The 13,998-nt window shown below is 29.8% G+C and overlaps 2 protein-coding genes across 11 annotated transcripts; one reads left to right on the top strand and one right to left on the bottom strand.

Moving 5' to 3' along the window:
* Nucleotides 1-100: 100 nt before the first annotated feature.
* On the bottom strand, nt 101-10,142 carry fray (oxidative stress responsive kinase frayed). Of its 9 annotated transcripts, none has more exons than XM_076413608.1 (10): nt 9,917-10,142; nt 7,478-7,582; nt 6,494-6,720; nt 5,698-6,061; nt 5,469-5,634; nt 4,693-4,866; nt 4,449-4,625; nt 4,177-4,394; nt 899-1,085; nt 101-842 (listed from the first exon to the last, which is right to left on the bottom strand). In XM_076413608.1, exons 1-10 carry the CDS (start codon nt 9,976-9,978, stop codon nt 765-767), a joined length of 1,758 nt encoding a protein of 585 aa, XP_076269723.1. In that variant the 5' UTR covers nt 9,979-10,142; the 3' UTR covers nt 101-764. The 9 variants fall into 9 exon arrangements, with proteins under 9 accessions (XP_076269723.1, XP_076269724.1, XP_076269728.1 ...); XM_076413609.1 differs by having other exon boundaries at nt 7,478-7,579; nt 9,917-10,103; XM_076413613.1 differs by lacking the exon at nt 9,917-10,142 and adding an exon at nt 9,210-9,481 and having other exon boundaries at nt 7,478-7,579.
* Nucleotides 7,185-13,901, top strand: LOC143202264 (uncharacterized). Of its 2 annotated transcripts, none has more exons than XM_076413622.1 (4): nt 7,185-7,330; nt 12,121-12,453; nt 12,509-12,652; nt 12,990-13,901. In XM_076413622.1, exons 1-4 carry the CDS (start codon nt 7,307-7,309, stop codon nt 13,131-13,133), a joined length of 645 nt encoding a protein of 214 aa, XP_076269737.1. In that variant the 5' UTR covers nt 7,185-7,306; the 3' UTR covers nt 13,134-13,901. The 2 variants fall into 2 exon arrangements, with proteins under 2 accessions (XP_076269737.1, XP_076269736.1); XM_076413621.1 differs by having other exon boundaries at nt 13,616-13,901.
* Nucleotides 13,902-13,998: the final 97 nt, after the last annotated feature.

A 13,998-nucleotide genomic window follows, 5' to 3' on the forward strand; every position in this document is an offset into this window, starting at 1 on the left:
TTTGACTATGGACTATCATTAACGATAGTATGAAAAAATATTGAAATGTTAATACATATTGATATAAATCTTAAACGGCGTTGAAAAATAAAACACTATATAAACGCAGCTAATTTTTATTGGAATAAATATATTATATACATTTTACCTTTCCCAGTATAAATTACATAATTTTCTGTAATTTAATATGAATCACTTATGAAATTATTGGCATGCCTATGAAAAAGGCCTACTAGAAATAGTATACGAACAATTCCTTAATTTTATAAGCAAAATAGACTACCATACTATTCAAGGCATTTTGTAGTTTTAAGGTGTGGTGGTCATCAAACATACTATATGAAAAATACATCATAAAATCTCAAAAACTTATACATGTATATGTAATTCTAATTAATCAGCGATTTTATGGAACTTTAAGTACAACTATACTTGAAATCTATTGATCAATAAGATATCATACTCGCTTTGGTGTAGTTTAATTCTAATTCTAAACGTCGGACACTTTTAGGCCAATTCAATAATATTTTAGAGTAGTGCAAAATATGGAAACTAGTGGAAACAAGAAACATATAATAAATAAGTTTAAAAAAATACAAAATAATCATTTTACACAAACATAGGAGATAATTGCTAAAACACAATAGTAACTATTAATGGAAACTCCTTTAAAACGATTTAAAATATGCACTGTGATCAGTAGATTCCAAGAAGGACATTGGTATGTATCAAGAGGAAATGAAATTATTAAAATCAAGTCTCTTTCAGTCTGTAATGGAGATCTGAGCGAATCCAATCAACGCCTTATCGTCCGGTACTTCATTACTGGCGACACCAGAATTCTACAATTATAAGGAATTTAAGAACGACATTTTCCCCAGAGTTTCACAAAACCTACCAGCTGGAAGGTAACGACTTTTATTGCATGTCTCTGATCGATTAGTTTCTGTAGGTTTTGCGTTATTGCCGTTATGTCACTACCATCGACCAGGCCAGCTCCGACTAATTCGCTCGCGATTCCTTCGGCTGAATCCTTACCGACAGCAAATTCAAATCGTATGTCGTTAAGTTCCCTATTCGCATTTCTGCAATTAAAATAAACCTCAAAATATTATCAAAAAATAATAACTATCATAAACCATTAAAAGGGAAAGGACAAAGGACTAACCTAAAGGGAATGGATCTTTCGGGTTCCCTGAAAAAGTATATAAAATGATATTAATTCCTATATATTTCTATTAATTTCATCCAAACGAATTTTAACACACAAAAAAGTATTAAAATATTTAAATTGTGGATATATCATATGGTCTATCCAAAGAAGTAGTGAACTTCGTCACCAATATGTATAACGTCTTGCCGATTGTAGTTTCTAAATTCGTTTTAATACCGCACAATATTTTCCTTCTCATTTTATTCCACTTAAAAAGAAATAAAATGCTGCCTAATACCTTTGAACATGTAACTGAATCAGCCTGCAAAAGTCGTTCGGTTGTCAAATGTCTGCAAAATTCTTCAAAGTATTACTGGTAAAAGGTTATAAACAAACAAACAACACGTTGTTTTGGAGCTTCGCTTGTTTTAAAAAATTTGAAATCACTGCTTAATATTTTTGATTACTGTGGTTGAAAATACCGAATAAATACTCAGTTAGAAACAGATTACGTCTCTAATCAATAACTTCGATCAGTAAGAAGGTAATGAGGGCCCCCATTACCTTCTTACCAGTAAAATACCTTAGAGAGGTAAGTATTGATACTATTAAATGTTAAGCTGTTGTGGTTTTTATTGAGAAAGGTAAAACTTAGATTAATTTCTGATTAGATTTTGTAATCATATTTTTTAATAATTCATTGCAGATATATTCCTCTTCATGCTAGGAACAGTAATCCTACAAAAAAAACCTCAACAAGTGGCCAGCAAATACTGTAATTAAGAAATGGCTTACATAACATACATTAAGTTTTGAAGATATCATGTTACAGAGTGAAGTATTTCAAATTGTCATTTGATAAATATAAATGAAATGTTTAATTGTTTTTTGTAATTTACTTTTTTTAGTAGTAGGGCTAAAAAAAGATACACAGTAGATTAGATTGCTGAATAATATGGTCATAGAGTATAAAGTCTTCCTGCCTATCACTGCATATTTAATCAAATCAATTATGAGATGTGGTAGAGAATTCTACAGTAGATATTCAGGTCGAGAAAGATATATAGGCAAGTTCTGTTTGGGTATGTGGAAAGGATTGGCAACATTAACACTCTTCAATTTGGATGAAGTCCTTCAGATCCACAGAAGAAGAAATTGCCAAACAGTAAAATCGTGAAGTAATGTTAGATTGGAAATTAACAGCTTAGTTATTGAGTTGAAAATTGGTTCAGAATGTGACAGAGAGTGAATGAAACCTTCTAGGTGTGGAATTACGATTCAATGCTGACATTAACAAGATAGGGTGGTAAGAGTGGAAACAACTAAAGGTGAGTATATAATTAATCTATGATAAATGAAAAAAATCGTACTGTAGAGTGGGAATGATTTATATGCATAATTGTCCAGAATGTATATGAACATTGAGTTAAAATGTAAGGGAGAAAGAATACTAACTGTTTTGCAAATATGGAAAATACATTAGGGAGAATGCAGTGATTAAATATAATTTTTTCAAGAAAAATGTCCACAGGTACTGACAGAAGAAACTAAGGAGAAGTACAGTGATATCGGAATGATTTGACAAGAAAACACAGCAACGAAAGAAACAAGAACTAAACATAAAAAGGTAAATATGTTCTTTAGTGAAAATACAAAAATTACTTAGAAGTATAATTATTAATCGGATGGATTAAGCCTACAGGGGACACCATATGTGGTTTAGAAAAGAGAACAAAGTATATATTATAAAATAACTTTAACTTATAAACTATTGGGGCTGTTTAATTAACTGTAGTTTAAGTCCTTCGATAATATTTTTATTAGATGTACTATAAAGTTAAAACAAATTATATGTTTTAATATTTTTGTTTCATTATTTTATTTACATTGGAAGGTTGTTTTATATCGAAGGTAAAATAAACTAAAATGGGTAAAATATCCGTAATAAATATTTGACATAAATTGAGATGACGTGAGTTCACTGCTACTTTGGATAGACAAATACAGTAAATTTGGTTCAATTCACAGGTATGATCAAAAATGTCCGTCGTAAATTTTGAAACGTATTAGGAATTTTCATTCAATTAAATCATCTATCTTTAAAATAATAAAATCGTTCAACCAAAATTAAAACGATGAATAATGCAAGAAATGTTTCAAAGAAAACGTTGAACCTGGTGTACTAAGCAGTTTCACCAGAAAAGTGCGACCGATTTTTTTATCGAACAAATCTTAGAAATCGAAAATTAAATTCCTTTTGAATTATATATGAACACTAGTAATATATAGTAATGTAGCAATCCTAATTAAATTAATTTTGTTTATTCTATTAAAGCGTAATAATCACTTCATCGACACATTTTTAAAATTTGTTCCATTGTCCAAGCTAGAGGAATTTGCCATTATCATGGGACTATGTTAAGTTAATGTAATGTTTATCAGATTAGAAATTTAATGAAACAATTGAAAAGTAAAATTAACAGCTCTTATTTTTTAACACAATACTTTATCAGCTTCAAATAGTTTGGAATATAAAGGTTCTTACATAATTTATGATTACCCATTCTTTTTGAAATATAAAATATCAAACCATATCGCGCAAACAGCAGCGTATTTATGGGTTTGAAATATGAATCACTTTACTTGATTCATTCCCACTTGGCCAAGCCCATTCATCAGTTTTCTTGCTGCACAACTGATAATGTCTAAAATAATTTCTTACGAAAGTGTGTCCTTGAGATTTATTTTATCGCAAATGCAGATATAATTAGAAAGACTTGTTAAACGCTAAAATATTTACGATTGAAATTATTTTCTATAAAAAAAAGATAAAATGGTGGATGAGCTTTGTAAATAACTGCCATTTGTATCGGTCCATAAAAACTAACCATGGTAAATCTCAAACTTAGGGGTAAAAGGTATTCTTCAATCAAGGCATCCGAAATTTTCGCCTCACGCGTTAGTAATATATAACGTGGGACAAAATAATTTTGTTATTTTTCAGATTTTGATATTGTACCTACCTCATCCTTAACACCAAATTTACAGGTGGTGGTTCACTTTCACTACTCTCATGATCCGATCCTGATGATCCCGCGGACACCAGCGTATTCATCGGTTTGAAATCAGAATCGCTCTCGCTCGATTCGTCCCCCCCTTCTTCCTCCTCGCTTGACCAAACCCATTCGCCAGTTTCCTTGCGGTGCAAACGACCGGAAGCCCCGGGTTGTCTCTTGGAAGCCTACAAAATTCATGGATTCATTTTATTTGCAACGTCAAATAATTTGTGGATTACTTTTTGAACTCTCGTTTCTAAACTAGGGCCGGTAGCAACTAAAGTTTGTTGAAGATACTTCTTATCTTTGGCTTTTTTGAAGAACGGATGTTTCAGTAATTCGGCAGCTGTAGGCCTTTTTGATGGTTCCTTTTGTAAGCAGTCTGTTATCATTTTTCTAAAAGTTTTACCATAAGCCTATAATAAATATCACTTTTAAATTATTGGAAGGATTATTTCAAATATAAGGATTGCCACCATTCACCTTATACTGATCCTTTTCTTCAGCTCCAGTATCTAAATTCGGCGGCTCATTTTGTAATGTCAACATAAGCACCTTCATAGGAGGGTACTTATGATAAGGGGCAGTTCCTGTGGCCATTTCAATAGCAGTTATGCCAAATGACCAAATATCTGCTTTGAAATCATATCCATGATCCTTTGATTAAGAAATTATAAATAATTTAGAGATAGGCGATATGTTATTACTGGCGACACAATATCCAAAACAGAAACTTAGTATTACAAGAAGCTTAAGAAACTTCATTGTCAAAATGATAATTTTGATCAAAAATAATATTTACTGACAAGGTCCATTTTTTGATGAATGACTATGTTAACAATTGACATAATGTCATATATAGATTTATGCAGATATCTAGACTATAACTATATAGACGAGATTATAACTCAAACTTTGTTAAATACATTCTGCGGCAGAATCATTGAGAATTGGAACAACTTATGTATTCTAATCCACGCTACCTTGAAAAGCTACGGCAGACATTTGAGCAATATTACATCATATACATAATGGAATACATGTACCTTTCAAAAATTGACCCGCCCTTATTGAAAAACTTTATTATATTTATATTGTATCTTATCTAAGGAACAATTTGATCAATTTAATAGTGTTGTGAAAAAAATTAGTCATATCAAGATATGTGTTAGGAACAGATTATAAATATTATCAGTATGATTAAGACTGTTTTAGATATCTTTTTTTATTATCATAGTTAAATAGTTAAATGACATTACCTGCTCCATTACTTCAGGAGCCATCCAACATGGAGTGCCTACAAATGTGTGTCTAACTTTTTCTCTTGATAAATCCCGACCTGTAGCAAGCCAAGCAGACACGCCAAAATCAGCAATCTGAACAGTACCATCTTCACCAAGTAAAATATTTCCTGCTTTAATATCCCTACAAATATCTGAAGATTACTACAATTGCAATTAACTACCTATGGAAACAAATTTTACTAACCTGTGAATTTGTCCATTACTATGAAAATATTCTAAACCTTTTAAAACTTCTCTTAAAACAGTGGCAATAGTAGATTCATCAAACACACCAGCTTTACAATTAGAAAATTTTATTTTGTGTTTAATTATATCAAGAAGGCTTCCACCTTCTAATAACTTTAATACCAACCATAATTCTTCACTGACAACAAAACTGGTATAATATGTCACAACATTTTCATGATTACAAGATGACATAGCCTGAATTTCCTTAAGAAGTTCATCCATGGAAGTGTTCCATTTTTCCAAATTAATTCTCTTAATAGCACACTTTTCATTTCTTGGTTTACAAAAGGCTCCATGAACTACAGCTGTAGCACCAACACCTTAAAAACCAGACCAAATAATGATACACAATATACACACAATTATAAAATTATAAAATCTTGTTTATATATACAAATCGAGGTCATCTTAATTAGTATCACAGCTAATATATTATATATGCAAATATTTTATCAGGTTTTACAGTTCAAATATAGTAAGATTTATAGGAAGGAGTATTAATTAATTGACCTGCTATTATGAATATGCAACGTAACTGATATATGCAAGATATATCTTATGGGAGTTTATAAAAAATATACATCTTCATAATATAGAGAAACTGGTACCGGAATTCGAACACCAAAAAAGTACATAACCTTAAGAGAGTAGAATTGTATTTATTTTTGGAAAATATGTTTAATGTCCATAGTTATATTATATATGAATGAAAAGTATTTTTTTAACAGAACAAAAATGACAGGAATACTGACCGATTACTTTTCCTAGTTCATAATCATCTTTGGAATTTGGCCACGGCACTGACGGTTGGGACGTTGACGCCGCCATTTTCCTTGACAGGATATTGCCTATATTACCGATAGATTGTGTAGCTGCCCTAGCATAGCCACCTAGCGACAAGTGTGGATAAATCACATTTTGAGACTTTTGCCGGAAGATGCCATGACTACCCGGAGGAAGTAATTCCTCTGATATTTTCCTAAAACAAATATATATCAGTAAATACTTTATTGAGGGGTATAACTGAATAAATGAAACACTAAATACATTTAATTGATCGATAACAGAAATACCTGACAAGCGTAGGTTTTTTTTATAAGACTTTAATAGGAAAATCTCTTAATTAAATTTAGTATTATCTCTAACAGTTGTAGGATTACCAAACAAAATGATTTAGAATCCTAAAATATATAACCAGTAAAACAATAAATACTACAGTTTTTATAGGATCAATAAATATAGATAAATAAAGATTCTATTGATATAAAAAATTAGTAAAATACATTCCAATTCAATCTCTCTTATTATGGGTAACAAAGTTAATTGAACTGATAACAATGTAACCGTTGAGACATATTAATTTTCACAGAGAATATTAATCAGTGTTTGTTAATACACCTGATATTATTTGGAAACTGATTTACTATTAATCCAAGGAGGCTTAGCAAGATAATCAAACGTAATATGTTGATAAACTTTACGATATGCCTGTGAGGGTTGGAAAACGCATAAAACCCATTGCAAAAACTAATTTTTCGCAGTCATTCTAAATCATCTCCAACATTATGAACAGGTTAATTATCTCGGTGGTGAGTATCATATTAAACGAATTCATTTACATTATTTTAAGTAAATTCTCATTTTATTACAATATTTTTGAAATTCAGTCGATATCATTACATTCATTACTATCATATGACCTTACATAATTTAAATGAATATAAATGAAAAACTACCTTTTTCCAATGTTCAGCGTACTGAAAAATCGACCGTTATGAAATGCGACCTCACTGGATGGTGGCTCCATCTTATAAACACCAGTTTTCCGTCTCCGAAAGCTACTAAAACAGAAACAAAATATTTACAGTAATCCGTTAATATGTTAATTTATTTAGGTATAATTTATAATAAACCATACGCAAAGAACATTTTAGAGTTATAAATTGCTTATTAACGTAAGCCGGTCACATTTTATTAATTATATATAATTTACGAGAACATATAAACCAAAAGTATAAATACGGTTGGGTCACTAGAAAAAATATTTCGTTTTTTTGTTTTTCAATTTGTCAAACTACATCAGTGCTAAAATCCTTGTAAAAATAAAGTGCTTTTACGTTTTATAATGCGTCATTCATTGTTATATATTAAAACTTGCCTTATTTTAAATTCAAATTATACATCAATAAAAAAATATGTTAGAGGTATAATATGTATTGTGCATATATATATATTGACAAATGAGTCAATTTTTAATTATTGAAACACAATAAGGTGGACATTTGCTTGTACATACCTTCAAATAAATCAAGGCACACTTGGATAAACGCATAATGTATTTATAAAACTACAATGTTTCAAATAAAATTATTTATATTTAATGTTATTATTAAATGTCATAAAATTAAATTAGAAAAAAGTAGTTACAATAGTGAATATAATAAAATAATTATATTAATATGGTTAATATTATTTATTTATTAATTATTTTCGAACATATAACCTATATCTGTCATTTCTCTTTGTCAAATTTTGACGCAAATTATAAATATACCTGGCGGGACGTATATCAAACCCTCTAGTGTTGCTGATACAAGTTATTAGAGATCACTGCAGTGTTGATGTTTACACTACGACCTTTAAATAATATAATAAAATTATGTATAAAAATAGCCTTCCAGATCTATATTTAGAATTCCTTTGAAATCAGACGAGTTATCATGCCGGAACGTAAAAAAATTGTTCTTCGGTGTTGCTTTGAGAATCAAAACAAATAAGTAACCGTATGAATAACGAGCACAATTTGTTTATATGCGCCAACTTGATGGATAAATATAACAAATTTCCTTTCGAGAGATATAAATAGAACTCTTATATGGTAATATACTCTAAGGTCATATTAATTTATACTCTCTAGTGTAGTATTGCTCAAAAAACTTTACATCTATAATTTATAGTAATATTATTGTATACAAATATATATCCTAAAGAAATATGGGTATTAACAAATAGTAGAAAGGTTAATTACTTACATCTATATAAATTGCTTGGGAACTGAATTTAATGTTAACACTAGGAGTTAAAATTACTAACTAAATCAGGTAATCATTTTTATGTTATTAATAAATCATTACTTCGTTTAATATCAATTTAATAGCGAATATTGTTTGTTAATGGCTTTAATGTTTCTAATGTAACCGCATATGGTTCCACTGACTTTTTTATTATTAGGGTTATATATTTTTTATCATTTATTGGAAAATATCCAGGTGGTCAGCTGGTTTCTATTTTAATATGCATTTTCATTTCGAATAACCATGGGGAAAGACTTGTTTTTTTTTTAATTTAAAAATATGCAGTTACTTTCGGTATGAAGAGTTTATACTAATTGATTGTAGATAATGTGTATGTTTTCGTTAAAACCTTTTTAATCGTTTTTCAATTAGCTATTAATAATCTATATCTTACTTGCCCGCTAGCAGTTATGGAGATAATCTTTTGGCGCCTTCACAACCATAAACAAACCAAAACGAAAATATCCATTATTTATAGTAAACAGATGACTTAGAACACATTCGAAATATATAAACCAGCCGCATTTCTAACCGTACGTAAAAAAATACATATACTATCGCGCAGAAATGAATTCCTTCGACTAAAATTCACCCGCAATCAAGGATACTTCGGTGAATAAGTATCAAATGTTGCTTTTTTCCATCACGAGCGATGTTTACAACACTACCGACCACATATTAAAATAGTTTTATTTACGATGTTATTTTTTTGATGCACCTGAATACTTAAACTATTATAATCAGCCTTTATTCGCAAAATTGTTGAATGTCACCTGCTATATTTTCTATTACTCTTTATAAATGTCATTTGTAAACATTCACGTATAATAAGTAATATGTATATGCTATAGGTGAAGTTGTATGACTGTTGAAAATATTTGTTCTTGAAAAATTCTTTTGTTCAAAGTTATTTGAAATGAAATGTTTTTAAAATGTATTAATTTATTCAATTTATGCTATCATTATCTTACTGTTTTATTTTAAACCACTCAAAAATCTCTGTAATTCAAAAAAACGTAATAATCAAACAGTAAATTGAGATTGATATAACTATTGTCGGTTCCAATTAACGCCAGAAAAAGATATTTTTTTAAAACTTACTTTTTTTGTTCTGCTATGCCCGTGACACTGGCCGATTTTTCGTCTGATGTCAACATTATCATCGTATCGTGAACCTTCGGTGTCCTTTTATCAGCTTGAGTACACCAAAAACACTGCGGCCACACCAAGACTAAATGTGATCGTGTCGTGCTGGAGTCAATACCAAAAATTCGTTAAGAAATCGAAAAAACGAACATTGATGCACTTTGTCGATGTGTACTTTGGTGACGGGATAATATTTAAATTGAGTGAAGTCATTTTCGACTAACTGATGCTAAACTGGAGGGGCTTTAGGGGACTGATGAGACCTCTAATTTATCTATTAGACTCAATTAGTGAGTGTACGTAGGTAGGTTTAGAATACGATGTATTACGAAAATTTATGCATGCCGTGTACGATGGGGAAATCTGAAGCATTTTGAAAATATTTAGTAACGGAAATATTTTTAAACTAGTAGGTTTTTCGTGATGCCAGTTCCAATGCACTCGCAGTGATTTCGAGTTATTTTTCTTTATTGTTATTTTTGAATATGGGACGATGCCATTTATAAAAATGACATCGGTTTCCTGATATGTGGAACAAAACAAAGGAATGCGACCTAAAGACATAAATAATAGAGATAATTAAAATACATTTATATCATCGCATTTAGATAAAATAACTAGTTTTAGTCATTAACATTTCATTTAAATCATTTAGGGATGCTGTTATTTAGATATGATCTAGTTCTATTAACAAAAAAAACCGTTTTTTTCTATACATTATATATATATATATATATATATATATATATATATATATATATATATATACTTTATTTGTTAATACCGACAATTTTAGTACAATTTATTATGGGGTCAATAATACTTTTTATATCTGCTTAACGTTGATATAGTCAATTTTGACAACTAATCCAAAGATAAAAGAGTTACATTGGCAGTGACAATGACATTGACAGTGGCAGTGGCAGTGACATTGACATTGACAGTGACATTGACAGTGACATTGACAGTGACCTTGACAGTGACATTGACAGTGACATTGATAGTGACATTGACAGTGACATTGACAGTGACACTGACAGTGACACTGAAAGTGACATTGACAGTGACATTAATAGTGACATTGACAGTGACATTGACAGTGACATTGACAGTGACATTGACAGTGACATTGACAGTGACATTGACAGTGACATTGACAGTGACATTGACAGTGACATTGACAGTGACATTGACAGTGACATTGACAGTGACATTGACAGTGACAGATAGTTTTTGTATTTATATTTCATAAAAATAATGTTTTATCATAAAATAAATTATTAATATTTTTTAAACTAATATTTTACATTCTCCTATATACTTTAACATGCTTGAGCCATATTCCGTATGTATTTTAAAGATAACGCTGATGTTGTGTTTCTTTAGCCTGAAGAAAATATCTTAGCTATATCCAAACTAGGAAAGGATACGTCTGAGATCATAAAATTTGTTTTACGGATTTGCTCTTCAATGGTACAATTTTTGTATGGTGATTGGACATCAGTGATTGAATAATAGTCCATATCAGACGCCACCAAAACAACATGTCTGCCACAGGCTTCCAACATCCACCCGCCATAATTAAAAAAATCCTTGTATACATAAAAGCAATTTTATAATAAGTATTTTTTTAAACGCGTCTATGTCTACTAAATGTCGAAAATTATTTTATATAATGTTTGGTACAAATACAATTAGATACACCCACCTGTAGTTATAGTGGAAATATTTAAATTAAGTCGATTGGGTTAATGAATCAGACTTTTTATTTATGCTTGATATATTTTTTCTTTGCACGCTAAACAACTGAAATTAAGCCGCTTTTTTCTTCTTTATAATTTATGTAAAATGTATGTTTAAACACAACTTTTGGTAACGCTTAAAATTATGAGTTTGTGTATTTTGATTTTTATTTAGACATTTATTATTAGTACAATATTGTACAATACTGGCAATAAATATTTTACGAATTCATAGTAACAAATAGCTTTGAAAATAATGAGAAGAATTGGCAGTAACATTAATAAAGATAATGATAGTGACAGTAACATTGGCATTAACAGTTGACAGTGACATTGACAGTTGCATTGATATTTGTAGCTTTTAGTTTTAAAACAATTTGTAATTATGAATAACCCCATGTTATAACCTGCTTTCAGACATGTCTGCTGGTCATATGTCAAGCACATCTAGAACTATTAGATGAAACAAGACGTCCCAGTTTAGAAACACAATTATTATATCCGTTTGATCCGGAGCCTCTTAAAAATGATTTCAACGATGACCTGATCGAAGATGAAATCGAGTACTTTTCCAATTCACAGAATGATAACTACGACAATTACGACTTTTCACCACCCAATGGACAATTGCCTGATGGAACTAACATTAAAATGGCGGGACCCCTTACTTCATATCTGAATGGGAATAGAAACAATGATGAAAATTTATTAGACAATAATGTCAATAATATGTCTTTCCAAAGAAAAAAGGTACCAAGGAATCATTTTAGTGACTTCGATGTTTATATTTATCATATTTTTTCAGAAAGGACAAGTGCTGTGTCGTGTTCAGAAAACAATCCATCATCACAATGAAGCAGGCTACGATTTTTTTCCAAAATCCTTTACAAGTTATAGCTGCCATCCTGTTACTCCATCCAATAAAGATGTATTCACTACCGCAAATCATGTAAGCATTTTTATTTATGGCTGTATCTAATAAAAAGGTTTAGAAAGTAAAAAAATATTCATAAGGGATTACTTTCTAAACAAATATAAGACGTTGTTCATTAAGTTTTGTGTTTCATAATCTTTTGTTTTTCAATTAATTCTTGGATCATTGATGACCTCAAATACAAGTCTTGGATATCTCATTAAGCCAGGGTGAATATTATTATAATATATTTTAACTGATTTTTTTGAAGCCTTAAGTTTTACTGGTTATCTTTCTCACAACAAACTTTCTTGAACAACCCATTATAGTGGAAGAGAGCGGATATAAATTTCCTGATTTTTAACCGTTTCAGGAAACTTGTTACGTCACCGGAAATAATTGCATCACTTTAGAGAAACAACAGTTGTTCTTAAAAAGAAGGCATAACATTAACTGCTGGTCGCATTTTGTTGAAGTCATTGGAGCTGGATGTAAATGCCTTAAAACGCTTCCTTGAATAAACTATTTTGTTTATTGACAATAACTGCAAATTAAATAACTAATAAACACGATATGTATTCTAGAAATTCTTCAATATACTAATTTGTTTAAAGATAAATCGTTTGTATTTATGTATTTGTCAACCACATATCTATATTCCAATCCAATAAGTCACTAAAGGCATAAATTGGTAAAATATTCATATTATTTTTTACAACGTATGCAACCATTAAGTGTGGAAAAATTTATTAATTCGCATCTTATGCAAGTAGCAATACATAGAATGTGTATTATGTTTTACTGTATTTTAGATATTGTAAAACTCTTAATATAGCCTATTAATTATCTATATTTTTGTACCAATTATATCTTATAAGGCAAACATCCAAAAAATATTATCGTTACACGTGTCTTATCTCTACTGAGTTTTTGACCCCCAACTCAGTAGAAATTATTGATGAAATTTTAGATAATTGATACAAAATTTTTCTTTTTTAGGATGTTTGTTTAGTTACATCAAAAAATAAGTGTTCATCGTTACAAATGAAAAGGTTTTTCCTTAGAAGGAATTCCACTAATACGTGTTGGTCAGATTTGATATCCTTAGACGTGAACTCCGGATGTGATTGTCTCTATCATTATAATTATAGAATACATTTATAAAACTATTTTACCATATACTTAAGAATTTATTTCTATGTTTATATATTACCGGTTTTCAAATTTGTATTGAATTATATGTAATATTTTATTGGGCAATTAAAATTAAATGTTGCATTATAAATACATTTTTTATTAACCTACAACCCCTAATTGTTACTTTTAGTGACATCTATTGTATGATAGTTGCAACGCTTGATATAATTATGGCCTTTTGATAG

Source organism: Rhynchophorus ferrugineus, unplaced genomic scaffold, assembly GCF_030347505.1.
Source record: "Rhynchophorus ferrugineus isolate W39M unplaced genomic scaffold, kcgeb_rfMv2 rfM9, whole genome shotgun sequence".
NCBI lineage: Eukaryota > Metazoa > Arthropoda > Insecta > Coleoptera > Curculionidae > Rhynchophorus > Rhynchophorus ferrugineus.